Source organism: Paralichthys olivaceus, chromosome 21 (genome assembly GCF_024713975.1).
Source record: "Paralichthys olivaceus isolate ysfri-2021 chromosome 21, ASM2471397v2, whole genome shotgun sequence".
Lineage (NCBI taxonomy): Eukaryota > Metazoa > Chordata > Actinopteri > Pleuronectiformes > Paralichthyidae > Paralichthys > Paralichthys olivaceus.
The window spans coordinates 6,881,342-6,905,616 of record NC_091113.1 but is presented as its reverse complement, the minus strand read 5'-3'; the positions used below and the strand labels follow the sequence as shown (position 1 = coordinate 6,905,616).

The 24,275-nt window shown below is 42.3% G+C and overlaps 1 protein-coding gene across 2 annotated transcripts; it reads right to left on the bottom strand.

Moving 5' to 3' along the window:
- Positions 1–88: 88 nt before the first annotated feature.
- On the bottom strand, positions 89–24,275 carry LOC109626879 (vinculin). 2 transcript variants are annotated; one of them, XM_020083074.2, is made up of 21 exons: positions 23,815–24,275; positions 13,996–14,066; positions 12,091–12,241; positions 10,806–10,914; positions 10,275–10,397; positions 9,998–10,158; positions 7,146–7,236; positions 6,873–7,020; positions 6,313–6,466; positions 6,034–6,209; positions 5,390–5,580; positions 4,754–4,953; positions 4,084–4,212; positions 3,795–3,944; positions 3,546–3,654; positions 3,169–3,471; positions 2,960–3,084; positions 2,630–2,815; positions 2,348–2,551; positions 2,115–2,219; positions 89–2,023 (listed from the first exon to the last, which is right to left on the bottom strand). In XM_020083074.2, exons 1-21 carry the CDS (start codon positions 23,980–23,982, stop codon positions 1,877–1,879), a joined length of 3,201 nt encoding a protein of 1,066 aa, XP_019938633.1. In that variant the 5' UTR covers positions 23,983–24,275; the 3' UTR covers positions 89–1,876. The 2 variants fall into 2 exon arrangements, with proteins under 2 accessions (XP_019938633.1, XP_019938632.1); XM_020083073.2 differs by having other exon boundaries at positions 7,146–7,239; positions 23,815–24,213.

The window sequence follows — 24,275 nt, the reverse complement described above, 5'->3', positions numbered from 1 at the left end:
GTACCTCCATCATCTTCCTCACCACAGGTTTGACAGCACTCCTCTTGTCGTGGGAGCCGGTTGCAGGCAGAAAGATCAGCTCACTGAATTAAGTTTTACATCCTTTATTGAATCCATTTGTCTCTGTCTGTTGGTGGAGAGGGCAGAAACATATACGGCAGTGGATTGCTCAACCACGAGCAAAATATATGTAAAAAAAACAAAACAAAATATTGTCGTTATAACAAGAAACTTTTCTCAATTGCGAATTTTTAGATTTTGAGAAATGACATATTTTCTCATTATCGCAAAATACCAATTTTATAAGAAGCTTTTTTTGTTATAACAACATATCACTTTGTTATATCACAAAACCTTATTTCACAAAAACAAGGCATCTCGATTAACCGCAGCTTTTCTACTGAATCCATGATGAGCTGTGACAATGTGACATTTCCATACGGTGTTAAAATGAAACAATAGAAAGTCCATGGTGATGGTTTCGACGTGAAGCATGTTTTTACGTATCACGACGTCATACTTCACCTCATACTGTAAATAAAGATGGACAACACCCAAAGTGAAGCTGAAACTGCTGCTCCACCCCTCCCCCATCACTGCTCTGCTCCAAATGAGCAAGATGGCAGCGATGGTATCCGGGATATTTTGGCGTCATTTCTGGATCGTGTGAGATGCGTCGTCCATCTTAATACACAGTCAGTGCTTCACCTCATGAGGCTACGTGTGTTTAATGTATATCATGGTATTTCTGATGTAATGTATCCACCCGGGGCAGAGACTGCACAGTGCTTGAGATGTTCCACAAGTGTTTATAATCTGGTCATAAACCCTGCACAAGAAGAAGGAGCTTTAATTGGCTGTTTCCTAAGCATAAAATAAAACCAAATGTAAACCAGTAATTGCAGCCAATGTAAGCTACAATCTTTTTTTGCATGTTTTAACGAGAAGTTTTGTGCTTTGTGAAATAACGTCCACTTTTTCCGATATGAAGATAAAGTGATACGTATTTGCGTTGGCGGAACTGTGAACTAAGCACCTGCACAAGCCGGTTCATTTATTACATGTAATCTCAAAGCAACATGTGAAACAACACATACCTACGACGACTTCAATGCAACCGTAAATTAAAAATTACAGTCAGTTCTCAAATCAGCTCGTGTAAGAAACTAGCCCTTGTTCTCAGTTGCTGACCAAAGAACGAAATCTTCAAAGATCATGGCAGACTGTCTTTGGCAGAACTCTGAAGAAAATAAACGTGGCTACTATTGCATTACAAAATGTGAAAAAAGGAACAGTGTTTCTCTTTCATGTGGTAATAATAAAGAATAGTGTAAACAGACATAATACCGCTGGATATATTTAGTGTGTGCTGAGCGAAGGCCGATACTTGTAACATCTCCTAAAGATAATGTGCTTTTCCCTAGCAAAGGCAAGTGAATGATAATAACACCATTATCAGTACAAAGATCTAAAAATGCGTCTTGAAGAACTCTTTAAATTTAACTTAACTGTGGCTCGTGTCTGGAAGACACCAAAAACCTCACATTATATGAAATCCAACCTCTAATCAAAATATATATATTCCTGGGATTTGTCAAAATAAGCTTTAAAACACATCTTGTACACACTTTAGAAAAAAAAAAAGACGTTCCCAGTGAGAATCTAACCCATAATTCGTATTGATAGTCCCAAAGTTTACATTCTACTAGAACAGCAACTGTTACAGACAGGACATAGGACAAATAGATAAACCCACATTAGAGTGAGGGGCACTGATATCATCGCTCTGATAAAGTATGTATCTGTCCATTCAGGATCCTCTTGAGACAGCTGGACCGTATCCAGTGTGAGGCAGCGAAACAGGGGGTCCTTCTCCTTACTGGTACCAGGGGGTCTTCCTGATCCAGTGAAGGGTGAAACCGGCATCTGTCCGGATCTTAATGGAAGCTGCCTCGGCCTCCCTGACGGTTTCCTTCACAGACTGCATCAGGTTCTGAGCGTTGTGGACCAACATCTCAGTGGCCTGGTGGAAAAGGGAATGAGAGATGAGTGATGAGAATTTCTACAGGAACCTGCTATATTCATTAAAAAATTAAGAAAATTAAAATGCTTACCTGCTCTGACTCCTCTTCGCTGATGTTGGTACGACCCAGCATGGTGGCCTTGACTGTGGATAGGATTTTGAGCTGAGTGCTGATGGTGGGAATGCGTTCGCACACCTGGAAATAGGTCAGAACGTCAGCAAAAGGAACAAAGTGTGATTCCAAAACAATAAAGTATCGTCTTTCCACAGTGAAAAGACACGAACGCTATTGTTCCTCTCTCTGACAGAGACACACGAACTGACCTGGAGCAGGTTGGTCCGGATTCGCTTGTCAGTGCACTGCTTGGCCACCTCCTTCGCCAGCCGTGTGACCTCATCAGAAGCCTTAGCGATGTCCTTGGCACACTGGATGAGGGCGCGCTTGTTGCCGCTGCCTCCGCGCACCAGACGGGACATCTCTGCCATGAGCAAGGCCATTCGTTTGGCAGCACCGATGATGTCATTTCCCTATGAGGTACAACAGGAACACAGTTAATACGGTAGCACAAGGCGTCCAAGTAAAAGAGCGTTGGTGCGTTGACTCACTTTGCTGGACCATTTGCGCGCTTCATCGTGGAGCTGCCTGGCAGCCACCATCATCGGCTCGTTAACCATGTCGCCGGCCTTCTGCTCAGGGAACTCCTCGTCTTTCTCCTCAGGAGGAGGAGGCCTGGGGGGAGGAACCTCACCCTCTGGAAGAGGAGGCTTAGGTGGTGCTGCTTCATCATTGAGCTGTAAGGACAAATCAAAGTAATTCTGGTGAAATCCTTTTGGACACTAAAGTCAAACACTTGATTGATTCTAGCTGTTTCTTCCTTGTCTCCAAAGGAAAAAAAAACAAAAGCAAAATGCCCCCAAAAAAACCTGAGGACTTACACTAAGTTGATCCAGTTCTGGAGGAGGAGGTGGGAAGTCTGGCTCTTGCGGCTGGAAGGCCTCCCTGACCTTCGCTACAGCACCAAGAATCTTGTAACCTGAGTCCAGGAAGCCCTTCTGAAGACCTGGTGATCAAAACAAACACATCACTAATCAATATGTTCAAAATACATAAATAATCTTAAAATCTGTGACTAGCATCTGTTTACTTGGATCCTGGATATTTCCAGCCACCGCCTTCGCGTCCATCACCATCGGAGAAATCGTCTGGCTCAGTTCATCGGACGCAGCCTTCACCATCTCCCTGAATTTAGGATCTTCAGAGTTCTCGACCTCTCGCTTCGCCACCAGGAGGATGCGGTTGGCTCTGCGGGCGATGCTGGTGGCCCCGGCGACCAGCATCTGAGGTTGGTGGTTGGCCATTGCCACACGGCACTTATCCAGGTCCTTCTTGATGGCCTCCTCTGAGGCATCCAGGAGAGATTTGGTGTCGATGGCCTCGTCCACCAAACCTAAACATCCATAACGTGTTAATACAGATCGAGATCGTCTGTGATCAGGGGATTTAAAAACGTCTTTATGTCACCTGTCATTTTTTCCACATTGTCAATCCACTGATTCTTCATGGTTTCAAAATGTTCATACGCAGCTTGGTTGCCAGGGTTTCTCAGCAGGATACGAGCGGCTGATACCACCTAGAAAACATTTCCCACCCGTTAATTGATGGTGCAAAGTGTTTAAGACTTGGCTCAGAAGCAGGAAACACTTACAGCTCCGTGAGTGGAGAGCAGACAAATAGAAACAGATACAGTCTAAACACTAAACTGTGACATACTTGTGGTGTTAAGTCTCTCGTTGATTTGACAGCGGCCTGGATTCCCTCCACTGTGCTCTTGTTGGCCGTGCCGACTGCAGCGGCCTTCTCTGCAGTGGTGCCAAGCTTATTGGCGTGGTTCTCGAAGTTGGCAGCCCGTTCGTCAAAGACCTACACATGATCAAATTAAACAATTATACAACAGGGCAGTTAGAAATAACACAACAGCCTGCCAATAAATATAACAACCACTGACAGAGGCTGAGTGCAGTGAAATGACATGGAGGAGCGAAGTGGCTGTACCACTGACCTCATCTCTGTTGGGGGAGTCCAGCGGAGCCGTAGCCGCCACCGCCAGTAACTTGATGGGGGTGGTGGTGTCACTGAAGATGTCAGACACCTCCTGAGTCATCGCTTCTTGCATCTTTCCTTTCAGGTCCTGGGAGGGGGACGAACAGATAAGTAATCAGTGAGATTACTAATACAAATGTTGTGTTCCTATTCAGCTTCACTACCATAACATTTGTATTTAGGATTGAATACTTTTAGTTTAAGTTGAATACAACACCTTGTACTCCATTACATTTAATCTGATAGTTGCTGTTGGTGCCTCACTTGCAGATGTTTTTATTCAGCTTGGACGAAAGAAACTCGAGATATGGCTTCCACAAAATACAGACTCAAAAGGAACATGAAAAACTTTATCATTTGTTTGATCAATAATCTGGATTTTGTTGTTTTACCTTATATGTTTTACTCTCAGGGTACTTTTATCTTTGACTCTTGAACACTTACTGCTAATATTTGATCACTTTTACTTTTAAGATTTTCGATTTCGATTTTCTTTTTGAGTTGTGTATGTTTTTCACCCCTGGTAACCAGCAGAGGGAGTTGTTTGTCTATTTGCATGCATGAATCCTGATTTACAGTGTCCCAGTGAAGTTTCAGGTCTGAAAGGGAATAAGTGTGTGAAGTCTTACTTTCAAGGCCTCCTGCAGCTGCTGAGCCACAGCCCTCGCTTGTGGGGAGTCCCCTTCACCGCGGGCGGCCAGGTCGGCGAGCTGCGCCATGAGCTGCTCCACTTGCTCACATTTACCCAGCAGCTCTTGCCTGTACGGCCCCGGCAGAGCGTTGGCCAGCCTGCGGCCCTCTGCCACCAGGCCGCGAATCGCTGCCTGGCCTGGAGACACATGAAGATAAAAACATTTTCCCATTATGTTAAAATCTCTGGGTCAATCAACATGGAAAAACCTGTGGACTAAAGTGTCAAGTCATCTGCTGCTTCCGAATTTATGTGGAATAAAAACCTCTTTTTGATATAATTTCAAAGCAGTTTTGCTAAATGTATAGTTGCAACTAATAATCAGTGGTTATAGTGATGATGCGGTGTGTGTCCTGTATTATTTCATGTTGTTCCCTCAATTGTGGGAATCAGTTCCTCTGAGAACAGCCAACCTCAGTCTCTGTTGTAGTAAAGATGATGTCCAGGTTCTCAGCAGACATGTAAGTGTATAGGCTGCAATGTAGCCACTGGAGCAGTGGAAAGAATGTTGAGGAGTGCAAGAGAAAGTAAGAGAGAGGTGAGGAGGTTGGTGGCGCTGGGAAGTCGGACTCACCCACGCCGCTATCATCCACTGTGGGATTGTCTATCCAGCGCTGCGCCTGCTCGATCTTCCCCTCCAGATGAACAGCTGCCTTCGCCGGCCTGCTGTTGGCCACAGCTTTGTTGGTCTTGGATTGCAGGTTCTGCAGAGCTGTTGCGATCTGTTTAGCCAAAGCTCTGGCTTCAGGAGTGTCACCTTTACCCCTACAAGGAAATGAAAAGGAGTCAAAATGTCTGAGGTGCTGTTTTATCAGAAAGATATTACTGAAATGGGGTCTTGTCAACAGGCAGCAAATAAGTTGACTAAGTGCTTGTTTAGACCAAAGTCAGAGGTGTTTCGTCTAATGTTGGGAAATACTGGAATACAAAATACATCCCTCATTTATGAACAAAGAAAAACTATCAAGCCCAACGTGAAACACGATACTGCACAGATTTCTCACTATTTGATCATGAAAACGAACACTAGCTCAGTTAGATGATGAAAGTGAACTGAACTGATCCAAGTATTGAATTTAAGCATTAGAAAAGTGTACTAACGTGTGAAAGCAGAGTAGAAGTGATAGCGAGACCAGCGATGATGAAACTCAGGCTTGAACTCAGACGGACAAACTCAGCATGAATCAGTTTTCATATTTAAGAGAGCCAGTAACTTACTGTCTTCTGAGATCAGACAGCTTGGCAGTCATGGAAGCGATCTCTCCGATAGAGCGCAAAATGTCATCTCTTTCTTTAGGATCCTCACACATGTCTGCAATCTTTTTGGCCTCGATGAGCAGAGCCTTGATGTTCTCCTCTCCCTCGGGGCTGCCATTAGGGTCTGCAAGCCAATTCTGAAAATAAAATATAAACCCTCAAAACTCCCAACAAAAACGTTTGGTTTGAATCCATGTTTTTGTAAGACCGACTCTTTTTATACAAGGGTTAATGACTCACTTGTGCAGCGTCAATCCTTTTGGCGATCGCCTGCTTGGAGTTAGTCATGGCTTCCAGTTTGCGAGCAGCGTTCTGCACCTTGCCAGTTAGCACATCAAGCCCTTGGGAAACCTGCTGGGCCTTCTGCATGGCGGCTGGGGATGCCCCCTGACCTCTGGGGTGGAAAAAGAACACATGGATACCACAAAAGCCCACATATGCACACATTATGTTGCACTGATTGACACACTCCCTTACTCCAAATGTTAAGCCTTATGCTTCCCTTGTTCAAAAACAGTATTTCCTATCTTAAAGCCTTTTTCTAGACAAGGCTCAGAGGTATCGCTCAGTTTTCAGAGGAGAAACACAACCAGGGGTTAAAGCAGATTATAGATTAATACCAGACAGCTGCTTTTAATCTAGTTTAACTCAGGGTCCCTGGTGACAATCAAATTTCACAGCAGAGGGATATCACTTCCACTCTTACACGCTTAAATCCCCAATAATATGCTTACTGGCTTTCACTCACTACCTTTTATCAATCTAAAAATAAACTAGAAAAGAAAAGGAGCATTTATTACCTGGCTCTCATCTCAGACACCTGGTCAGTCATCTGGCCCAGGGTCTTGGCCGTACCCAGGATATCTCGTCGCTCCATTCCAGCACACAGTTCACCGACCTTCCCGGCCTCGTCAAGGATCTGTCGAATGGCCTGCTCGCCTTGGTCCCCTAGAAGCACAACACGAACGGTCAGACATGCCGATAATGTCACTACATCCAATTAGGTCATCATGGACCTGAGGACGTGATCAGCGGCAGAGTGAGTAGTTTAAGGTAGAGGACGTGTTTATTACCAGGTTGAGCGTTTGGATCCCTCAGCCAATTCTTAGCCTGAGCCATCTTTGAGTCGATGAGCCCCAGAGCCCTCTTCATGGCCTCAGTGTCCTTTAGGGGGAAAATACAGAATAAATGAATAACTTAAAGGGAATCGATGAGTCGTTCAATGAATACATGATGTCTCTATAAATCATGGTTTTATTATTACGCAGGAAATTCATGTATTCATTTGAGGTGAATCTTCCAGTTTAACTAGATACAAAACATACTCTTATTTATAAACCAAGTCATGACTCCTAGGAACCAAGATATTTTTGCTCACTCATTGCTTTTTCTGAGTGAGTTACATTCAGGAAGAGCCTCAGGTTCTCTGCATTGCCATAATCAAACCCAGTGCACAGCAAAGTCCATGTGCAGGATCGCTAACATCTGTAAAGCACATCTGAGTAGTGCATGCTTTTTCCATCATCATTGCTGAGCATGTCATGTTATAAAAGCCAAATGAGTCTCCATTGTATCTCAATCAGAGCGGATGGAAATACAACAATCTGTCCAACAGCGTCTGACTTGACAATGAGTCCACTCATTGTCAAAGTCTGCAAAACAAAGCGGACCCCTGTCGGACACCGAGCAAAGCAGGAGAGCAGAGAGGATGAATGAGTGGGTAAAGTGAGCTTGTTTTACGTGATGGGAATTCAGGAAACACGGGTTTTTCATGATGCAGCTTGAATCTTCATCAAAGAGTTCAGCAGGAGTTTCATAGGAGATCAACAACACACTGCTTGTTTAAAACTATGCATCACAAAACATGTCGGAGCCCCCACAGTGTTCGCTTTGTCAAAGTAAAAAAGAACAACAAGCACATTTGTTTGCATAACTGGGAGTGTGCAGCGCTGGACAAGGGAGTGAGGCAACCAGGAAGTTGAAAGGTGTGAGGTTACTTTATCAGACCTGCGTGGGAGCGTTAGTTTACTGTTCATATGTGTTGCAACTGGCCTGTTACTAACCAAAGTGAAGAGGCCAATGAGGTTAAGTGAGAGATGCACAAATTAAGGATCTTTGCATTCATATTAAACTCAAACACACATTAAATACAGCTTATTTACAAACACAGACAATTGCACTGTTAAATAAATCAGACATGGTGTGTTTCATGACATTAGTTAGAGTGCATATTCTTATGGAAGCAAGATTTGTAGACAAACTCTGTTGAAAAACAAAAGTTAACCATTCGTACAACAAACTCCACATCAGATATTCTATGTGTGCTCCTCCTATGACTGTTCAATACAAGAAGAGATGAGAGGAAACCTGATTATCCTGGTGAAAAGAGATGAAAAATCAATAGTGCATGAGTCAGCTCGATCGATAACCAGAGATGCTGAGGACATGCATATGCTGACATAGGAGACACACACACACACACACACACACAGATGTTGATACTATGTCATATTATGAAGCAAATCAAATCCACAAACTGAAAAACCAACTACACAGATCAACATTCAAGCAATTCAACAACTGCTCAACACTTTCAATATACACCATTCCAGTACCTGTGTAGCAATATTCGCACTGCTTTATTTACCCTATAAATACATAGCTTAAACTCACTACAGTCCTGCGGCTAAAAAAAGCACACAATGGCACCACAAAGCACAAGCACACACATCTGTCAGACATGCTGCTGCACAAACAGGGCGCGAGAGGAGTAAGGCTTACCTTCTACAAGGAGTGAAGGGAGAAATAAACGGTAAACAGAAAAGGAAGAACGACATAAATACAAATGTTTAACTGGACATACCAACTGGGATCGACAAAAAAAGTGTGGACAAAGAAAAGCGTGGCACAAGATAGAGCCATTCAGATGACAGGCAGGATTGTGACGCCCTGGTCTTCCATTTATCTAAGGCTTTTGGTACTGTTGATAATTCGTTTAGGATCTATGGGATTTGATGAAAAATTGTGGAATTATCTCTGTGGTAGAACACAAGCTGTTGTTGCCGAAGGCTGCTTTATGAGTACTAACAAAGGTGTGCAACAGGGTTGTATTCTAGGACCACTTTTATTCACATTTCTTATGAGTGAATTTGGTCAAATAATTAGAGTCTATGTTATTCATCTGCAGGTGGAAATGCTATTTATGTACAACATATACTTTAGATCAATTTCACTCAGCATTAAGTCCCAAAACTATTTGGTCCTCAAAAATCATCACATTAATACTGACATTGGGTATGTGGCTCTTTTAATACTTTCTTCCACTTGTATGGAAAAATCTGCAGAAGCATGTAAATTAGACATGCTTATCCTGTTTAATCACATTATATCTCTTTTGACTGACGTAAGTGTGAATGCATGTGTTTTCTTTGCATTGCTGTTGTTGAAGTATAGAGCAACTTCAATGTGCTTTAATTGTTTTATATGCACTGTGCTCAGGGCGTTCTTGCTTTTGATGGCCATCTCTGTTTAAATATAAGTTTTAATAATTTCAAAAGTGTTTGAACAGGAAAGAAGCAGAACACGCAGAGCAGAAAAATAGAAGCCAAAAGATTAAACAGCTACATAGACACAGACAAAGTTGAAGTGTGCTGACTTAAATTACTGTATCTATGCTTAAAATATAGCAAAAGCATGTTTATCACACCTGTCAACCTTGAAATTAGATCCCCTGATGAAACAGGAAGAAAAAAAAGATCAAAAAGATGCACCAAATAAGAATAACATCATTTCATAATCTCTCCGGTCTGCACCCTATTGCAAAAGGCATTCTGGGATAGTGTGAGGGCACAGTGCGCAGCAAACCTAATTTTGAACGCAAAAATGTGTGTGAACATAACGCAAGAGTATTAACCGTTGTATGTACCTTGTTGGCCCAGGCGTCCTCGTCCCAGGATGTGAGCTGCAACACTCTGATGATCTCGTTTATCTCGGCACTCATCTTCTCAAAAGTGAAGTTACGGTTCTTCAAGGCCTCCTCTACACCCTGGCTGCCAGACGTCTTGGTTGTCACAAATATTTTGATACCTGAAATGTGAAACAGAACTCACAATTCAAAATCCAACATAATGATATTATCCAAAAATAAAGTTTGCAGGGTGAGCGCCAGTGTGTATGTTTTACATAAGGTTGTGTGTGATTACCTGAGATGAGGATCGGCAGCAGCTCTTTGACTGTGTTCATGGAGTTGACCAGCATCACACGGTGCTCCTGGTGGGTCAGCTCCTGCTGTCGTTCATCTATCATCTTTGCCATCTTCGTCATTCCTGGAAAACAAAACAAGAAGTAGAAAGGAAAGAAAATTAGCACATTTAAACAAATAATGCACTCGTAGTGTCATTTTCTACAACTACCAGTATTTGGACATTGTGTTAAAGGCTATTCTTCATAAAAGGGTGCATTTGGAAGAGTGTCAATAATTTCACAATGTGACATTACTTCAAACAGGCCTACTTTAACTATGATACTTTGAATTTCATTGATATACAAAACGTTTATCTGACTTCTGCATTGAGATATTAATGCTTTTACTCAATAATAGTGCTCCAAAATACACATATGAATGTTTGAATATCAAAAACAAACAGTTAACTTGGAATAAACATCAATCTCTGAGATACTGTCAAGTGAAGACTTAAGTGAAGTAAACCTGCCATTGTGTCATGATAACTGACCTGGTCCGAGGTTCTTTGTGTATGTGACCAGGTCCCCCATAGACTCTACCACCTCTGCCACCGTCAGGTACTCAAGGATGCCTTTGCATACGCGGATGATTTTGCGGACCTGTGACAATGGTTGGATATACATTAAAAACAATGATGTCTTTCCAAAGATAAATGATTATGCAAACACACGTCCCCACGCGCACTCAGATTCCCTCTAATTGACCTCTGACAATGCTGCCGACTGACATTCCAGCCCTTTTTGTCCTGCGTCACACCAGATTAATGTGGACCGCTGGAGTCACCACACTATTCAGAGCGATCCCAGAGCCGCATTTGAAAACACGATAACACCGCTGACAGATGACTCCTGCTGAGTCCTGCTGACTGCTGCACGGAGTGCACAGACACCCGCCTGGTGTCTGCTCACAGGGAGCTGATCTGCAACTTTTCTTTTTTCCTCTCCATCCCTAAGAGGATAAGAACGTTGGACCTGATGGATGATACCTCTGTCTGGTATAAGACATAGTGTTTGTGGAAGAAATACGTGCAGTTCCACAGGCACGTCTGTTATATATATCTACAGTTCTGACATCTTCATAAGCATTACAGTACCCAAGAGGAACGCAGGAACAGATTTTGTCCTTATACCAGAGGAGCCTGTGGCAGCAGCAGACCTCTGCCATGCTCAAATGTCCATTAAAAAGGTATTAAAGCCCTTTCAGCTCAGTTACTACTCAGTGAAAATCAATGCTACAACCCTGAATACAGTTACAAGCTTCTGTGTATGCTCTTCTCATTTTTCAGCTTCTGTTGCCAACCGGTTTTAAGTCATGTTGGTCAGTCTGGCCTATCCCCATTAGCGGTAATACCGCCTATAGTAAAAATACAGATATACATAATCTTTTACGGATTGTGTTTCCTGCTTTTATTTATATCTATAAAGAGCAATGCACATACATAGTTTCAGTGGCCTGAAACCTCATCTTTGAATATCTGGCCTGTCCAAGTGAGAGGGGATACCACCACCCTTCTCTCACCGTTTTGCTCTAATGCTTTATTTATGAACTGGGAGGAAACCGAGCACAAGAGGCAGAGAAATTAAATTCTTCAACCATCAGGAGTCTCAATAATCCAGCACTGAATTCACACGTTTCTGAAGTTAGAGGCAAAACCACATCCTGCAAAATGTATCAAATCCAAGAATGGATGAGGTGTGCATCCTCAACTCCTTGAAATCTGCTGGTTAACAGATAAAGAAGTGACTGAATGACTGAGAGAGTGAATGAATGAATACCTCAGCTTCATCAAAAGTCAGTAGCAGGTCAGAGGTCCCAGAGAGGATGCCCCGGGAGCCATCGATGAGGTAATCACGAGCAGGAACAGAGTATGGATCAGCTTTCAGCATGGAGGCAGCCTGCACCAGCTTAGTGCACGCATTCTCCACTCTGTGGAGAGCAGAAGATTTATTTAAGGACCAGTATAAAAAAAAAACAATCCACAAAACAAGTCATGCTGATGATATGAAGCCTCTCAGAAGCCAGATGGACACTACACATGGAAACAGCAGATTGCCTGCAGCAATAACAGAAGCCTGGAGATACAGATATAGTCATAACATACAGTAACTTCTGTCGAAAAATGACTTTGTTTCATTTCTTCTTTTATGCTTTTTGTGTCTGATTCAGTCTAAATCACAGATAAAAATACAATCATCCTTCCTCTTCTAAACAGGGGTTAAATTTGTTGTTATATATATATATAAATACTTAAGGATTCAAATAAATCAAAAAAAAAAAATGTCTATGCCAATACTATTAGCAAGTATAAAGACATAATTATTATATAGCATTATAGCCACCAGCCAGACCTTTCACTGAATCTTTATCCCACTAAATGCAACTGAAAGAAATCTTCCCGGAGGACTAACTTGAGATTGTTTTTGTCAAAAAGCCTAATGAATTAAAGGATTGGCCATCTCATTTGAAGTGATTGGTTTGGTCCAGGACATGGTGGAGCGTGTGTGCACACGTGTGTAAACATGTGTTGTTTAAGTTTTTCTGACTATTTAATGCATGAATATCTGTAGCATGAGCATGTCTATCTCATGACTCTGACTGGCACTTGCCCAGTTTAACTCCTGCTCCCAAAGAAATGTAAATGATTGCCTCCGAGGTGCGATGCACTCAGTGAACTACAGAGCAACAGAAACTGCGGGCTCAGGCCTTCGATCCAGCGTCATACATGCCAACTGCATAGCATCATAGCAGACATATTGCACAAAGAAAATGGCAACAAGCCAAGGACAAGCACATGTTCTGATTCCCACCGTGTGCTAACTTCTTACTTTTGTCTATGTGCCAAATGTTGCCACAGTAACATCTATCACTGTTTTCCACATTTTAGGTGTTGGCCTTGGTTTCTGTTCTTCAGGAGGAGCAAGTCTGTGTTTTTGCAGAGCCAGCCAGCCGTGTCCTTCAGCGTGCACTAGTGAGAAACTGCCGTGCATTAACCGGATCCCGACAGACACTATATTTAGTGGAGGAGATGCATTCCAGCACTTGTGCTGATGGATGACGACAGGGTGACGATGTGACTTTGAGGCGCCAAATGTGTTGAGCCTGACGACCTGTGCCTGCCAATGCATTTCATCCCTGACCTTGGGGGGGCTCCCAGGACCTGCCTCTCCCTCCCTCCACTGTATTATCTCATGCAGTTACAATCGGTGAAGGACTGAAACGGACAGACAGCAGCTGGGCACAAGCTAATGATTTATGATGATGTGGATTCAGCAAGGGAGACTAATTTTCAATTTCAGACAATTAATATGTAAACTTTTTTTGTGTGGGTCTTTAAATTTTCAACAGAAACGAAAAGCAGCCGCAGCCAGAGGCTCTTATCTATGAGGAACTGTACAGTGTGGGTTTGTGGCTCTTCTCCTTCAAGTGTCAGGAGCTCCTCCCTGGGCAAAAATGTATCTGTGCTACACCAGGGGCGAGACTCGGAGGCACTTAACATGCCATGTCTGACCTTTGCTTGGGCACAACCAGCCATTACTGCAACAGATAAAGAGAGAAAGAGAGCCGAAGGGAGGCTAGTGGGTTCCACATCCTGTCGAGAGAGAATCACTTCATCTAAACACATCAGAAATCTTTGTCATTAAATGAATTAGAGGTGTGCAAAGGGTTCCACTTGTGCTTACTTGATAAAAGCTGGTGGCATGTCCCTTTTCATGATCTGGTCCTCTGTGGTTTGTACAGTCTCCTTCCCCACCTGGAAAAACCAGACACTTTCAACATTAATTTTCATGGAACAAGACATTAGAGCCCAAGCAATTAATTGGCTGGGTGATAAAAGTCGGAGGTTAGGTGCATTAGGTGCCGTGTAATCACATTCACTTTCATGCAACAGTTCAGCGACTGTATATGTGAGGACTGCAGGAGGAACCTTTGTCAGGTAAAACCAGGTGACCATAGTGAGAGCACGGTGAACTTTAAAGTCAGTGTAGCAACAAATCTTAATCTTGGATATCTTTTGTTTGGACAGTGAGGTCACGTGCCACAAACCAAGGTTAAACGTGCAACATGATGTGTGCTGTTTTTGATTGACAGCATTTTTGCTATTTTTATATTGTTAATTGGATTGTTGACTGAACAACTGGAAGAATAAAACTTTTAAGGATGTCTTTTATACACAGATTAGTTCATTTTCTTCGAATCACTGAATAACACAGGAAATACAAATGTATGATTCGTTGGGCAGCTTCAGTTACAACTCAATCATATTTCAGATTATATCCAACAGTCTAACTTGTTCTGTAACGGTGCATTAGTTCAACTGCAGCACCTACAGAAAACAGTACTCATGTTTCACACCTCTTGTGATGTTGTGATTCTAATTCAACCGCAGGATGATTTGACAACAACTTCTTTTTTCTTTTATTGAACGGTCTATGCGTGATAATGCACTCTGTGGAATAGCATAGAGACAAATGTATTTCCTCCATCTCTTTGATCATCTTCTTATCTGATCTTGTAAAAAAATATGACTTACAATATATTTTTTACTGAAAGTTAGTACATGATAACCAAACATGGTGGTTCGACAGCATTAAATAAGGAATAACTAGGAAGTGCTTTAATTTCACATTTCTTTTAGTGGGAAGATCGTTCCTTCATGAAAAACCAGTTAGCTACTGTATCATATGTGGTTACTAAATGTGGAAGCAGGGGCTGATACACCCCTCCCCCATCCTCAGCCCTGATGACTCGCTCATCAGTCATGAGGAGGCTGTATCAGTCAACACCTCCAGGTTCAGAAGCACAGACACAGATGCACCTCCTCAGATGTGTTTAAACTTTCGATGTAGTGCAAAGTTTTTATGCAACTCGAGCATGTATTTTACACATCAACAGATTGTGCATCGCTGTCACAGTTTTACCCCTGTGAGAGTTTTAATTGTGCAGTTTTCCAGGAGGATGTCCCAATACTCATCCAGGGAACCGATATTTCAAAAAGACAGCTGTTGGTGGTGGAGGTGGTGAGGGGCGCTCGGGCCTTAGCGCAGTCATATTGTGTAAAGCAGCTGAACGCCTCCACTCCTGCGTGTTCCAAAATGACTCACCTCCCCCACCATGACCTCAGCACTCGAAGGAGAGGCACAACTCACCCACGACAAGCTTGTCTCATACTGGGACCCGGATGAAGTTGACTGGGTTAAATGAGCTGCATCCATGGCCAGAGATGTTGAAACTTTTCTTTTTACATCATTGTTATTATTCCCTGTCATGGTGTGTAACATTTTCCTCATTTTCCAATGTGCTGAATCTTGTACATGCTAAGTGCTTAAAGCTTACTGAGGTTTAGTTAATAGCCATAAGATCAGAAATTAAATTAGGTGGTTATGACTGCAGAAGCAATAAGTTGATCAATACCTCACATCATGTCATTAGCATAATTTGTAAATTCTTATATTTACTGAAATATAATAAACAGTTTTGGACTGTAGGTCGGACAAAACAAGTTATTTAGAGACAGACTGAGAAACTGATTGATCTGAAAATCCTAAAAAATGTATTTAGCTTATTCAGGATGTGGTCTTGATGCTGTGGCACGGAGAGCTTGTCAACATGTCAGACTACAGGCAGTGAGCAGAACCATTCCAGATGGTTGACGTGGAGTTGAAAGGGAGCAGTGAAGACATGCACCTCTTCACTCTCTTTTCACTGGACCAGAGGGACTCTGACTCACTGAGGGGGGTTATAAATTAGGGCCAAAGGTTGTTCTAAACTAAAACTGAACCATAGTGGCAGCGTACATATGCCACCCTGACATTCCACCAGTAAGTGGCTCTGAACAAAAGCCAACAACAACTAAAGCTGTTTGGTCCCGTTCAACGAGAGAGAAGCGAGGCTACAGAGCAGGGATGTAAAGGGCACATACAGCAGTAAAGTGAGGAGGGAGGAAGTGACAAAAAGATGTTATAGGCTAACTTAGTAATATATAACACACCCGTGACCCCACCCCCCTCTTACAAAGAAATACCAAGGTCTGATCTTGGGCAGGCCGTCCTTTTTATGATGTGGACTTGGCAGTTAAAAAATCAGCTCTGCCAAATAATACACCCCCGCTTGTATTTCACTAGACGATTTAAGGATCAAATGATGTGACCCACATTATATTTTAGAAGTTTGTAATTTAATAAGTTGGCTAAAAAAACAGGAAATGCAAATCTTGCCAGCGAAAGAAATACTACATCCCCACAGAAGTCGAATACAGTGATCATACATATTGTGGACATTTTAGCTTGACAGTGTCCATTTCAAACAACTAAAGGCTCATTTATGCTCAACGTTCCGTATACTGAGATGGATGAGCACAAATTACAACATTTTGACAAGTGCCTTTGCTATTTTCAGAATGGCTCAGTTCTCAGTTTCTTGTCCAGCACCCACGTTATTTCGATAGAAAATTAACTTGTACCCATCTTAGTGCCCAAAGAGAAAAGAAGATGGCACTCAGATTGCTTACGCTTGTTACATACACAATCAGTAATTAATTAAGAGACAATGTGTCTGGTGCCCTGACCTTTTGTTTGCCCTTTCTTAAATAAGCAAAGTGGGATTTGGACACCGGCATTCTGCCTTTGGAGGACACCTTCTTCTTCTGCAGTTTGACTGGAAAAACCTGCTGCTTGTGTAATCTCAACAAATGATCCCAATACTAAGATTTATATGAGATGGAGTCAGGTTCAGACATGACCTAAACTGAACAAAAGACAGACCAGATGACAGACTGGTAATGAGGAGGCCAAAAGCTGAGTCAAATTCTCCTCAAAGTACCCCGCAGGAGTTTCTAATAACAAGCAGACTTCAGTTTCATGGTGCTGTATTCAACAGGTCATCGCCTTCTTCCTTTTCCTGCTCCCAGTGGAGCTTCATCCTGCTGTGTGAAGTTCAAAAACAGTCTACAGCCAAAAAGCGATCCAAACCATTCCTTGCAAAAATAGATCAGTGACCCGAGTTTATAAGAGTTGTTGTTAAGCAGTTTGTGGTGCTTGGCTGTCGTCCCCATTTTTTGAGCCTCTGTCATGACTATTTTAAGTAAGGTCTTATCTGAGGACTTAAAATGTCAATTTTTAGTTCCCAGAGACCTGGATTATGAATTCAAATTACATGTTTCACTAAACAGCAGTCCAAACTGAAGATATTCAATGTAGGAGAAAATAAAACTGAAAACTCATCGTAATAGAACCTGGAACCAGCTAAAGTATTTGCTTGATGAATGGCTAAGTAGATCGATACATTTTCAAAACTACCAATTACACTTATTGTCAAAAGAAATATCAAAAATATATGTTGCCTTTCTTTAATAAATGGCAATAAAGACAGAAAGCAGTGTGCCGAGAGGACGTTTCAGCTCATACCCACACAAACCACAACACAAATATATCTTTCCCTGAATAGACTCTTGCAGAATACTTCAAGGAAAAATATTGTTTTACTTTCTCTTTCTTTATAAGATCATTGCTTCAGTGTAATTTTCTTTCAAGTTGTCACATGCCACGCTACCGACAGTCTCAGTCATTTACCATTTTGATCAGGAGTGGAAAGACTGATGATCCTTTTACCTTCCAAGAGAGCTGTGTGAAACCCTGTGCTGTGAAGTAGTTTGATAAAGTGGCTGCTGCTTTGGAACAGACACGGCTTTGTTGACAACGGCCCATCGCTCTGCTCAGAGAAGAAAGGCCACTCTGAGAGCCTCAAGGCAGCCAAGACAGTCTGCCTTTCACTTGTTGGGTAGTTTCACACAATGCAGCGTTAATTGTGGCGACCACAAAGATTTATGATGGCAAAATTCTGGCAAAGGCCTTTACCGCTGCCCTTAGCAATGTTTTACAATTAAACTGTATTATTCTGCACACAAGGTTGATTTCTTCAAAGTGCAACTCGGATACTGACTCGTACTCTAAGTGACTTTGAAATGCAATCAGATGAGACATGGTCACACAAACTGATGGTGCAGCCCTCCATTAGCCACCCATGATCAATAGTCTCAGATCCAGCAAGTGCTGCATTCTGAGATACCGAATGGCTTTTGACAAATAATGACTCAGAGGGGCGACAAATAAGTTGCTCCATAGGTCAAAACCTTCATGGTGCATCTGTCAAGTGTTGTCAAGTATAGGTCATTAGTTTGGTTCAGGAAGTAGCTACACATAGGGTGTCCAAGGCGATGAAAGTCACAAATCAAATGGCTTGCTTTGCCATGGCCAAGTAGGCCCCTTGCAGCCAGAGAGAATATATCGCAGCCATCCATCTCATGTTACGGGAGCTTAGCAGCTCATACAGTGTTACTAGGGAGTAGCACTCATCAGTGTGAATCCTCCTCTTAACAAGAAGAGTGAGTCAATAAGACTTGTCAAAGATGAGCTGTCATTTTCTACCAGAGCAAGGAATGCTAAAAGAACAGCGATAGCAGGAGATTACTTTTACTGCATCTACAGAGGGTTGGTGGGAAGATCCAACATCATACTTAGTGTTCCAATACAGTGATTCAATGGACCATAAAACTAAATTGAGGTACAAATGTCTGAGACCACCTTCCCATAAAAATCTAAGCAATGAGTACTAGAAAGTGTTATTTTGGGTAGTACAGAATACTGGTGATTACTTATTACTTAGTACACATACTTTCTAGTGAGTGTAACACATTGTGGTTATTTCTATTTAACTGTCGAAGAAAACCTGGCCATTTTTTTTATTATAACTCATGCACATGAATTAGCATTACTTTCATACCACTAATTAGTCATTCATACGCTCAATTAACAATTCCTATTCATGACTTAAGTTGTGCCTCCAAATTAACTAACCTTTATTTCTGCTCAAAGGATCATTGGGGGATGCCCTCATTTACAACGATGTCGAGTGACAGGATATAATAAATGCGGCAGCTGCATGCTATTGAGTCTATTGAAAGCCTTTTTCATTCTCATTCAAGCCCTCGATAAAAAGTTAAGACTGTGTGCCAGCTTCATAAAATGTAACTGCTTTACAACAAATCAAAGAAATCGCCTGTAAACTTGTCGCCCTTGTGAGGCAGCATGGGGCACCATAGGGCTTAATGGGAGGCATTCAATTAAACAGTATAGATTTTTACTTCTCATTCATTTGAACTTGACTTTTTATTGTTTGGCAAAGGTACAGTCTGGTTGTGTTGACTTCTTTGTCATGGTCTGAAGCCATTAACATCTCACTGGATGGGAGAGGGGTTTCCCTTCGCTCAATCGCACTCCTCTTCCTGAGAGAGGCCGACAGCTGCCGGGTCTTCCTGACTTGGCTTCCCGCATTTCCTAAAAATTTCAAAATTCCTCTGGAACCTCCTGGCCAGATAAAGTCTTCAGATGCAGTATGAATCCTAACCAAAACAATTGGAAACACTACACTGCACAAGCACCTATTGTTCTTGTATCGTTACCAAGATGCCAGAATGAAAGGGTGAGCAGTTTCAAAAGATTTCCCTTGACAAACTGCAGGAAGTTGGGGTGCCAGAGACTGGGAAGTCTGTTCTTTTTATGCTTTTAAGCACTCAGGTTAATGAGCATTTGTTTCCCATCTGTAAAGGATTAGGGTTTGATGGTTTACCCAACCCCCATAACCACAGTTTATCATATAAAAACGTCTTCGTATTGTGAATGTTGTTTGGATCTTCAGTTTCTACAGTTGAGGCCAACTTTTAGTCACTGCATGTTTTTGTGTTGTTGCATAAAGTGGTATTTTGCAATTTCAGCATTGCAGATCTTCACAATTTTTCTTTTAATGACCTGAATATAGGAGCGACTCCTCAAGTCTGATATGTGCAAACAGCGAGACAAAAACCACAACAGCTCTATCCATTCCAGGGCCCTAACTCACCAGCATTCTTTTCTTTATCCAACCTCTATAAAAAAAGGATCTATAAAAAAGTACTACAACAGGCCTGGCATTAAATTGAGCTGTTTAGTCAGCTCAAAAGAATGACTGCAGAGTCTGACATAGAGAAGCATGTTGTACTTCCTTTTACGGCAGCAGGAAAGAATTTGAGCTATGAATCACTTAATATGCAACATCCACATTTGTGTATTTTTTATCTGTGATGTGAACAGCAAACACATTTCAATTCCAAATGTTATGCAATGACTTAACAACTTTTTAACTCCACATTCTAAACTTGAAAGTTAAACCGGAGACTAATGAGACAAACTAGAATGATGCCCTAGGCGCCACAGTTATATGATGTTACAGAGGAAACAGTAGTTCTTCATTTACAGCTTAGCAGGTTGTGAGACCTGCAACCAACATGGTTAACTGTTATGACTTAATGTCATTGTTGCATAAGTTTTTCTTATTACACACATAAACATTGAGACATAAAAGCCACATCCACCAACGTAAAGCTTCTGTGGGTCCAACACAGATCACAGACACTGATAAAGATGTTGACTGTTGTGTGAACACAGGCTTTTCTCTGGGAAGGCTTGTTGATTGATAATAACACTCTATAATTCAGTAAAGTAGCTAATTCAAAAGGTTCAACACCTCACCCCACCCCCCTCACGACAGATACATTCCTGCATGCTGGGAACTCTGCACATTCCTCACATTCATCTTTAATTGAGGCCTTAAAACACAAAGTCAGAGATGCTGAGCATGTGTGAAGGGTCTCAGTTGGACTATGGACATTGACTTGTGATGTTTTGTGGTCGTTCTTCTTTTATGGATTATAGGTAACCCTAAACCCACTGGGTCCACTTTGCAAGAGCCACACTTTCATCTTCATGCATCTGGAATAATAAGATTACACTTTTCACTTCAATAATTTAAAGGTTTACACATTTATCACTGTGCAGCAGATCACCTCAGACAGGCTTACACAACCAAGGACATCCTATAAGCTCATCGTCCTTTTCTTTGTCTGGCAACAGAAAGCAGACTAACACAAACCATCTGACCAGAAAGGTAAACTAATTTGTAACCCACATTCAGATTTTCAGGTCACCCTAAATTAACCGTGATTAACTGTGTTTAAACCTCTGGCCCAAGAGTTTTTGAAATGGATTCAAGAAGGAGGAAGTCTGTGCAACATGTGGTTTTCTGGGCAACAGACACTGAGGTAGATAGCTTTGCTTTGAGACGACCCCGCCCTGAGAACGTCTGGGGAAATGCAATTAGAGAGCCTCATCCCTTTTCCTTCCAAGCCTGATCCTTTCTTCGACGGTAATTTACTCTCAAGTTAGAGGTTTATTTGCAAGTGACTTACACTTGAGAAGACTACAAATCCAACTAATGGAAACATGTATGCTCAGAAATAGCCGTTGCAAAAACAATATTCGATTGTCTTCAGGGACAAAGAAGTGAAAGATACAGGACCATACAGCACATTTTCTCATTTAAGCTTTGCAAAGTATGACTCATGGAAGTGGTGGAACCAGAAGAAATTATATCTGGTCCTCAACTTCAATGAACTCATAACATTGTCAATGTTGTAACGTTGCTACAGTAACTGGAAATAATTACAGGCCTATATCCATTCATCCAGGCCACTGTTGGAAACATCTGATCACAATTCAGACTGTCCATAGAGTCTGGATCATTTCACCACTCAAAGCTAGCTGGGGTTACTTAGGACATTTTCATGTGCCAGGACATGTTGACAAGCACTGTAATCTTCAATAACGTAATGTTTCTATATTCTAAAGCTGCATTACATCAACTAATTGTCACTCTGGTTGCATCTAATGTGTTAGCTAATATGTTTACACATCTGGCATACATTAGCATTTTTTCTGCGTCATGATTTAACTTGGTGAATAGACAAATAGTCATTCTCCTTTTAGCTCAGGTTTGATTTGTGGCTTAGTTGTTGTATGTTCTACTCTATTTACCACCTATTTAATGGGTTTATTTTAGCTGGAAACAGCTTAATTGGGAGTTTAATTGGAGTGTACCCATTGGAAATGTGCATGCAAAAAATAAGCTAAATGAGGCCTACATTTATTAGGAAAAACTAAAGAAAAGAATGAAGTGGACGGGAATGAGATGGTGGTTCTGTACCATTAAACCTAATAAATAAATAGTGGGCACATGGCGAGCAATCCCTCTAAACTAAGCATTCCTTTGTTGACAGGAGACGCCAGTGCAATTGTCCAAATTTATCGCCCAACAACTGTGACAGGCTGCATGCATGAGAGGACAGAGACAACAACACACAGGAACCAACTAGTGGCTTAATATAGCGTCTATCTCTTCCTTTCCTCAAGTCTCAATATCTGACAGCCCCCCCCCCCCCCCCGTGTCCACTTGTTTCCTCTGTAGGAAACTTGCCACTTATTGGTTTATATTTAGAGCTAAAATTTTAGGAAATGGCATTAGCATCTCCTTCGCTGGTGCAATGACAGTTACAACATGGTTCTGAGGGACACCATGGTGGTTAAGTCATGTTTGATGCAAACCTGAATGTGTAGCTGCATGTGGCCCACAAAGAAGAGTTTCATATCCATCACGTTGATCACAGAGGACATTTAGTCTAAGAATGTAAATGTGTAAATGTCACATTTTCGAACTGAATCGGAACGTAGACACTTGGATGACACCACAGGAGAAGTATGGAGGCATCTTATGTTTATTTTCTGTTGTTTTTTTTACACTTGAAGCTTTGGCCACCATTTACTTCAATTGTATTTGATTTGGCTGCAACACTTTTTACCCCTGAAGCTGTAAAAAGTGTTTTGTGGACTCAAACCCTTCAGCCAGCCCTCCATCTGCACAGTGGTGAGTAGATAATGAGTGCATTTTCATTTTTGATTGAACCATCCCTGTAAACGAACAAGATTCACTTAGGAGCAAAAGTGAGTCTTTAATAATAATTATCGATATCGACTGATATGATGACACATGAAGGTTTGTGCGGCCATGGTGGAGGCTTGATGGTGCTTTCAGGTCCCACTATCAGCACTGACAGATGATTTATAATAATCATAATATACACTTTCTGTTTCAGTTCTTTATTTTTGTCTAAGTGTGAGTTTCCTCATCATCTGCAGGGCCCTGACCTGTCCCATCTTCTCTGAGCTTTAGTGAACTGAGGTTAACATTAAAGTTCACTCTCAGACGTGTTTAGAGACGATGGCTGCAGCTGTAGTGTGAAGTGAACAGGCTTATAACAGAGACTGATCCAGGACCTGGCTCACACACACCAGGCAGCAGTGCCTACGTCGAGACATGGCAGTCAGGCTCGAGAGGAGGAGGAGGCTGGGCATATTTTCATGGGGGAAAGGGCGTAGCTGCCCTTTTGCCCCGAGTGTGACTACTTCAGGAAACTTTGCTAGCACGCCTCCACCTCCCCTGACGTTTCTACCCCACAGCTAGCTACTGTTCTGTACTTTATTTTTCCTTTTTGAGAGCGGGACAAAGAGCGACAGGTAGCTCGGAAACAACCGACTTCAGGCACTCTTCGCCCCCGGTTGGGAAAGTTTACTCACCCGGACCAGGTTGCTAACAGCCGCCTGCACGGCAGCCACCGGCGCCGTCAGGTCCGGGATGGCTTTCCCGTCCACTTCCCCTTCTTCGTGCATTATCACCAGATGGGATATCTGCTGGGCCACCGGCTCCAGGATACTTTCTATCGTCTTCGTGTGGAAAACCGGCATGTTGACAACTTCAGGGCGCGATCCGACAGAGAAAGGATTAAATGTCCCGACACTTGAGGCGGTTTACTCCCGAACACTCCCGCTACAGACGCTTTTTAAAAAAACACAATATCCCGGTGGGGTTTTTTGTTTCTTTCCCTCCAGGACAGTTGGACCATCCGGTGTGAGGACTACAACTACTCCCGTCAAACCATCCGCGTGAAAGGACTCCCAGCCAGGGCAGGGGGGGGCGAGGAGCGTCGGTGTCCTCTGTGGCCAATCAGCCAGCGGGAGGGCGGGTTCCTCTGGCGAGC

What these genes read in the sequence shown, in the direction of transcription:
- LOC109626879 (XM_020083073.2), bottom strand. Translation starts at nt 23,982, where the DNA reads ATGCCGGTTTTCCACACGAAGACGATAGAAAGTATCCTGGAGCCGGTG. An exon ending in TGACTTTTGATGAAGCTGAG is followed by an intron (nt 10,915 to 12,090) that starts GTATTCATTCAT and finishes CCATTGTCACAG; the next exon opens with GTCCGCAAAATCATCCGCGT. An exon ending in TCCGGACCAACCTGCTCCAG is followed by an intron (nt 2,220 to 2,347) that starts GTCAGTTCGTGT and finishes ACCTATTTCCAG; the next exon opens with GTGTGCGAACGCATTCCCAC.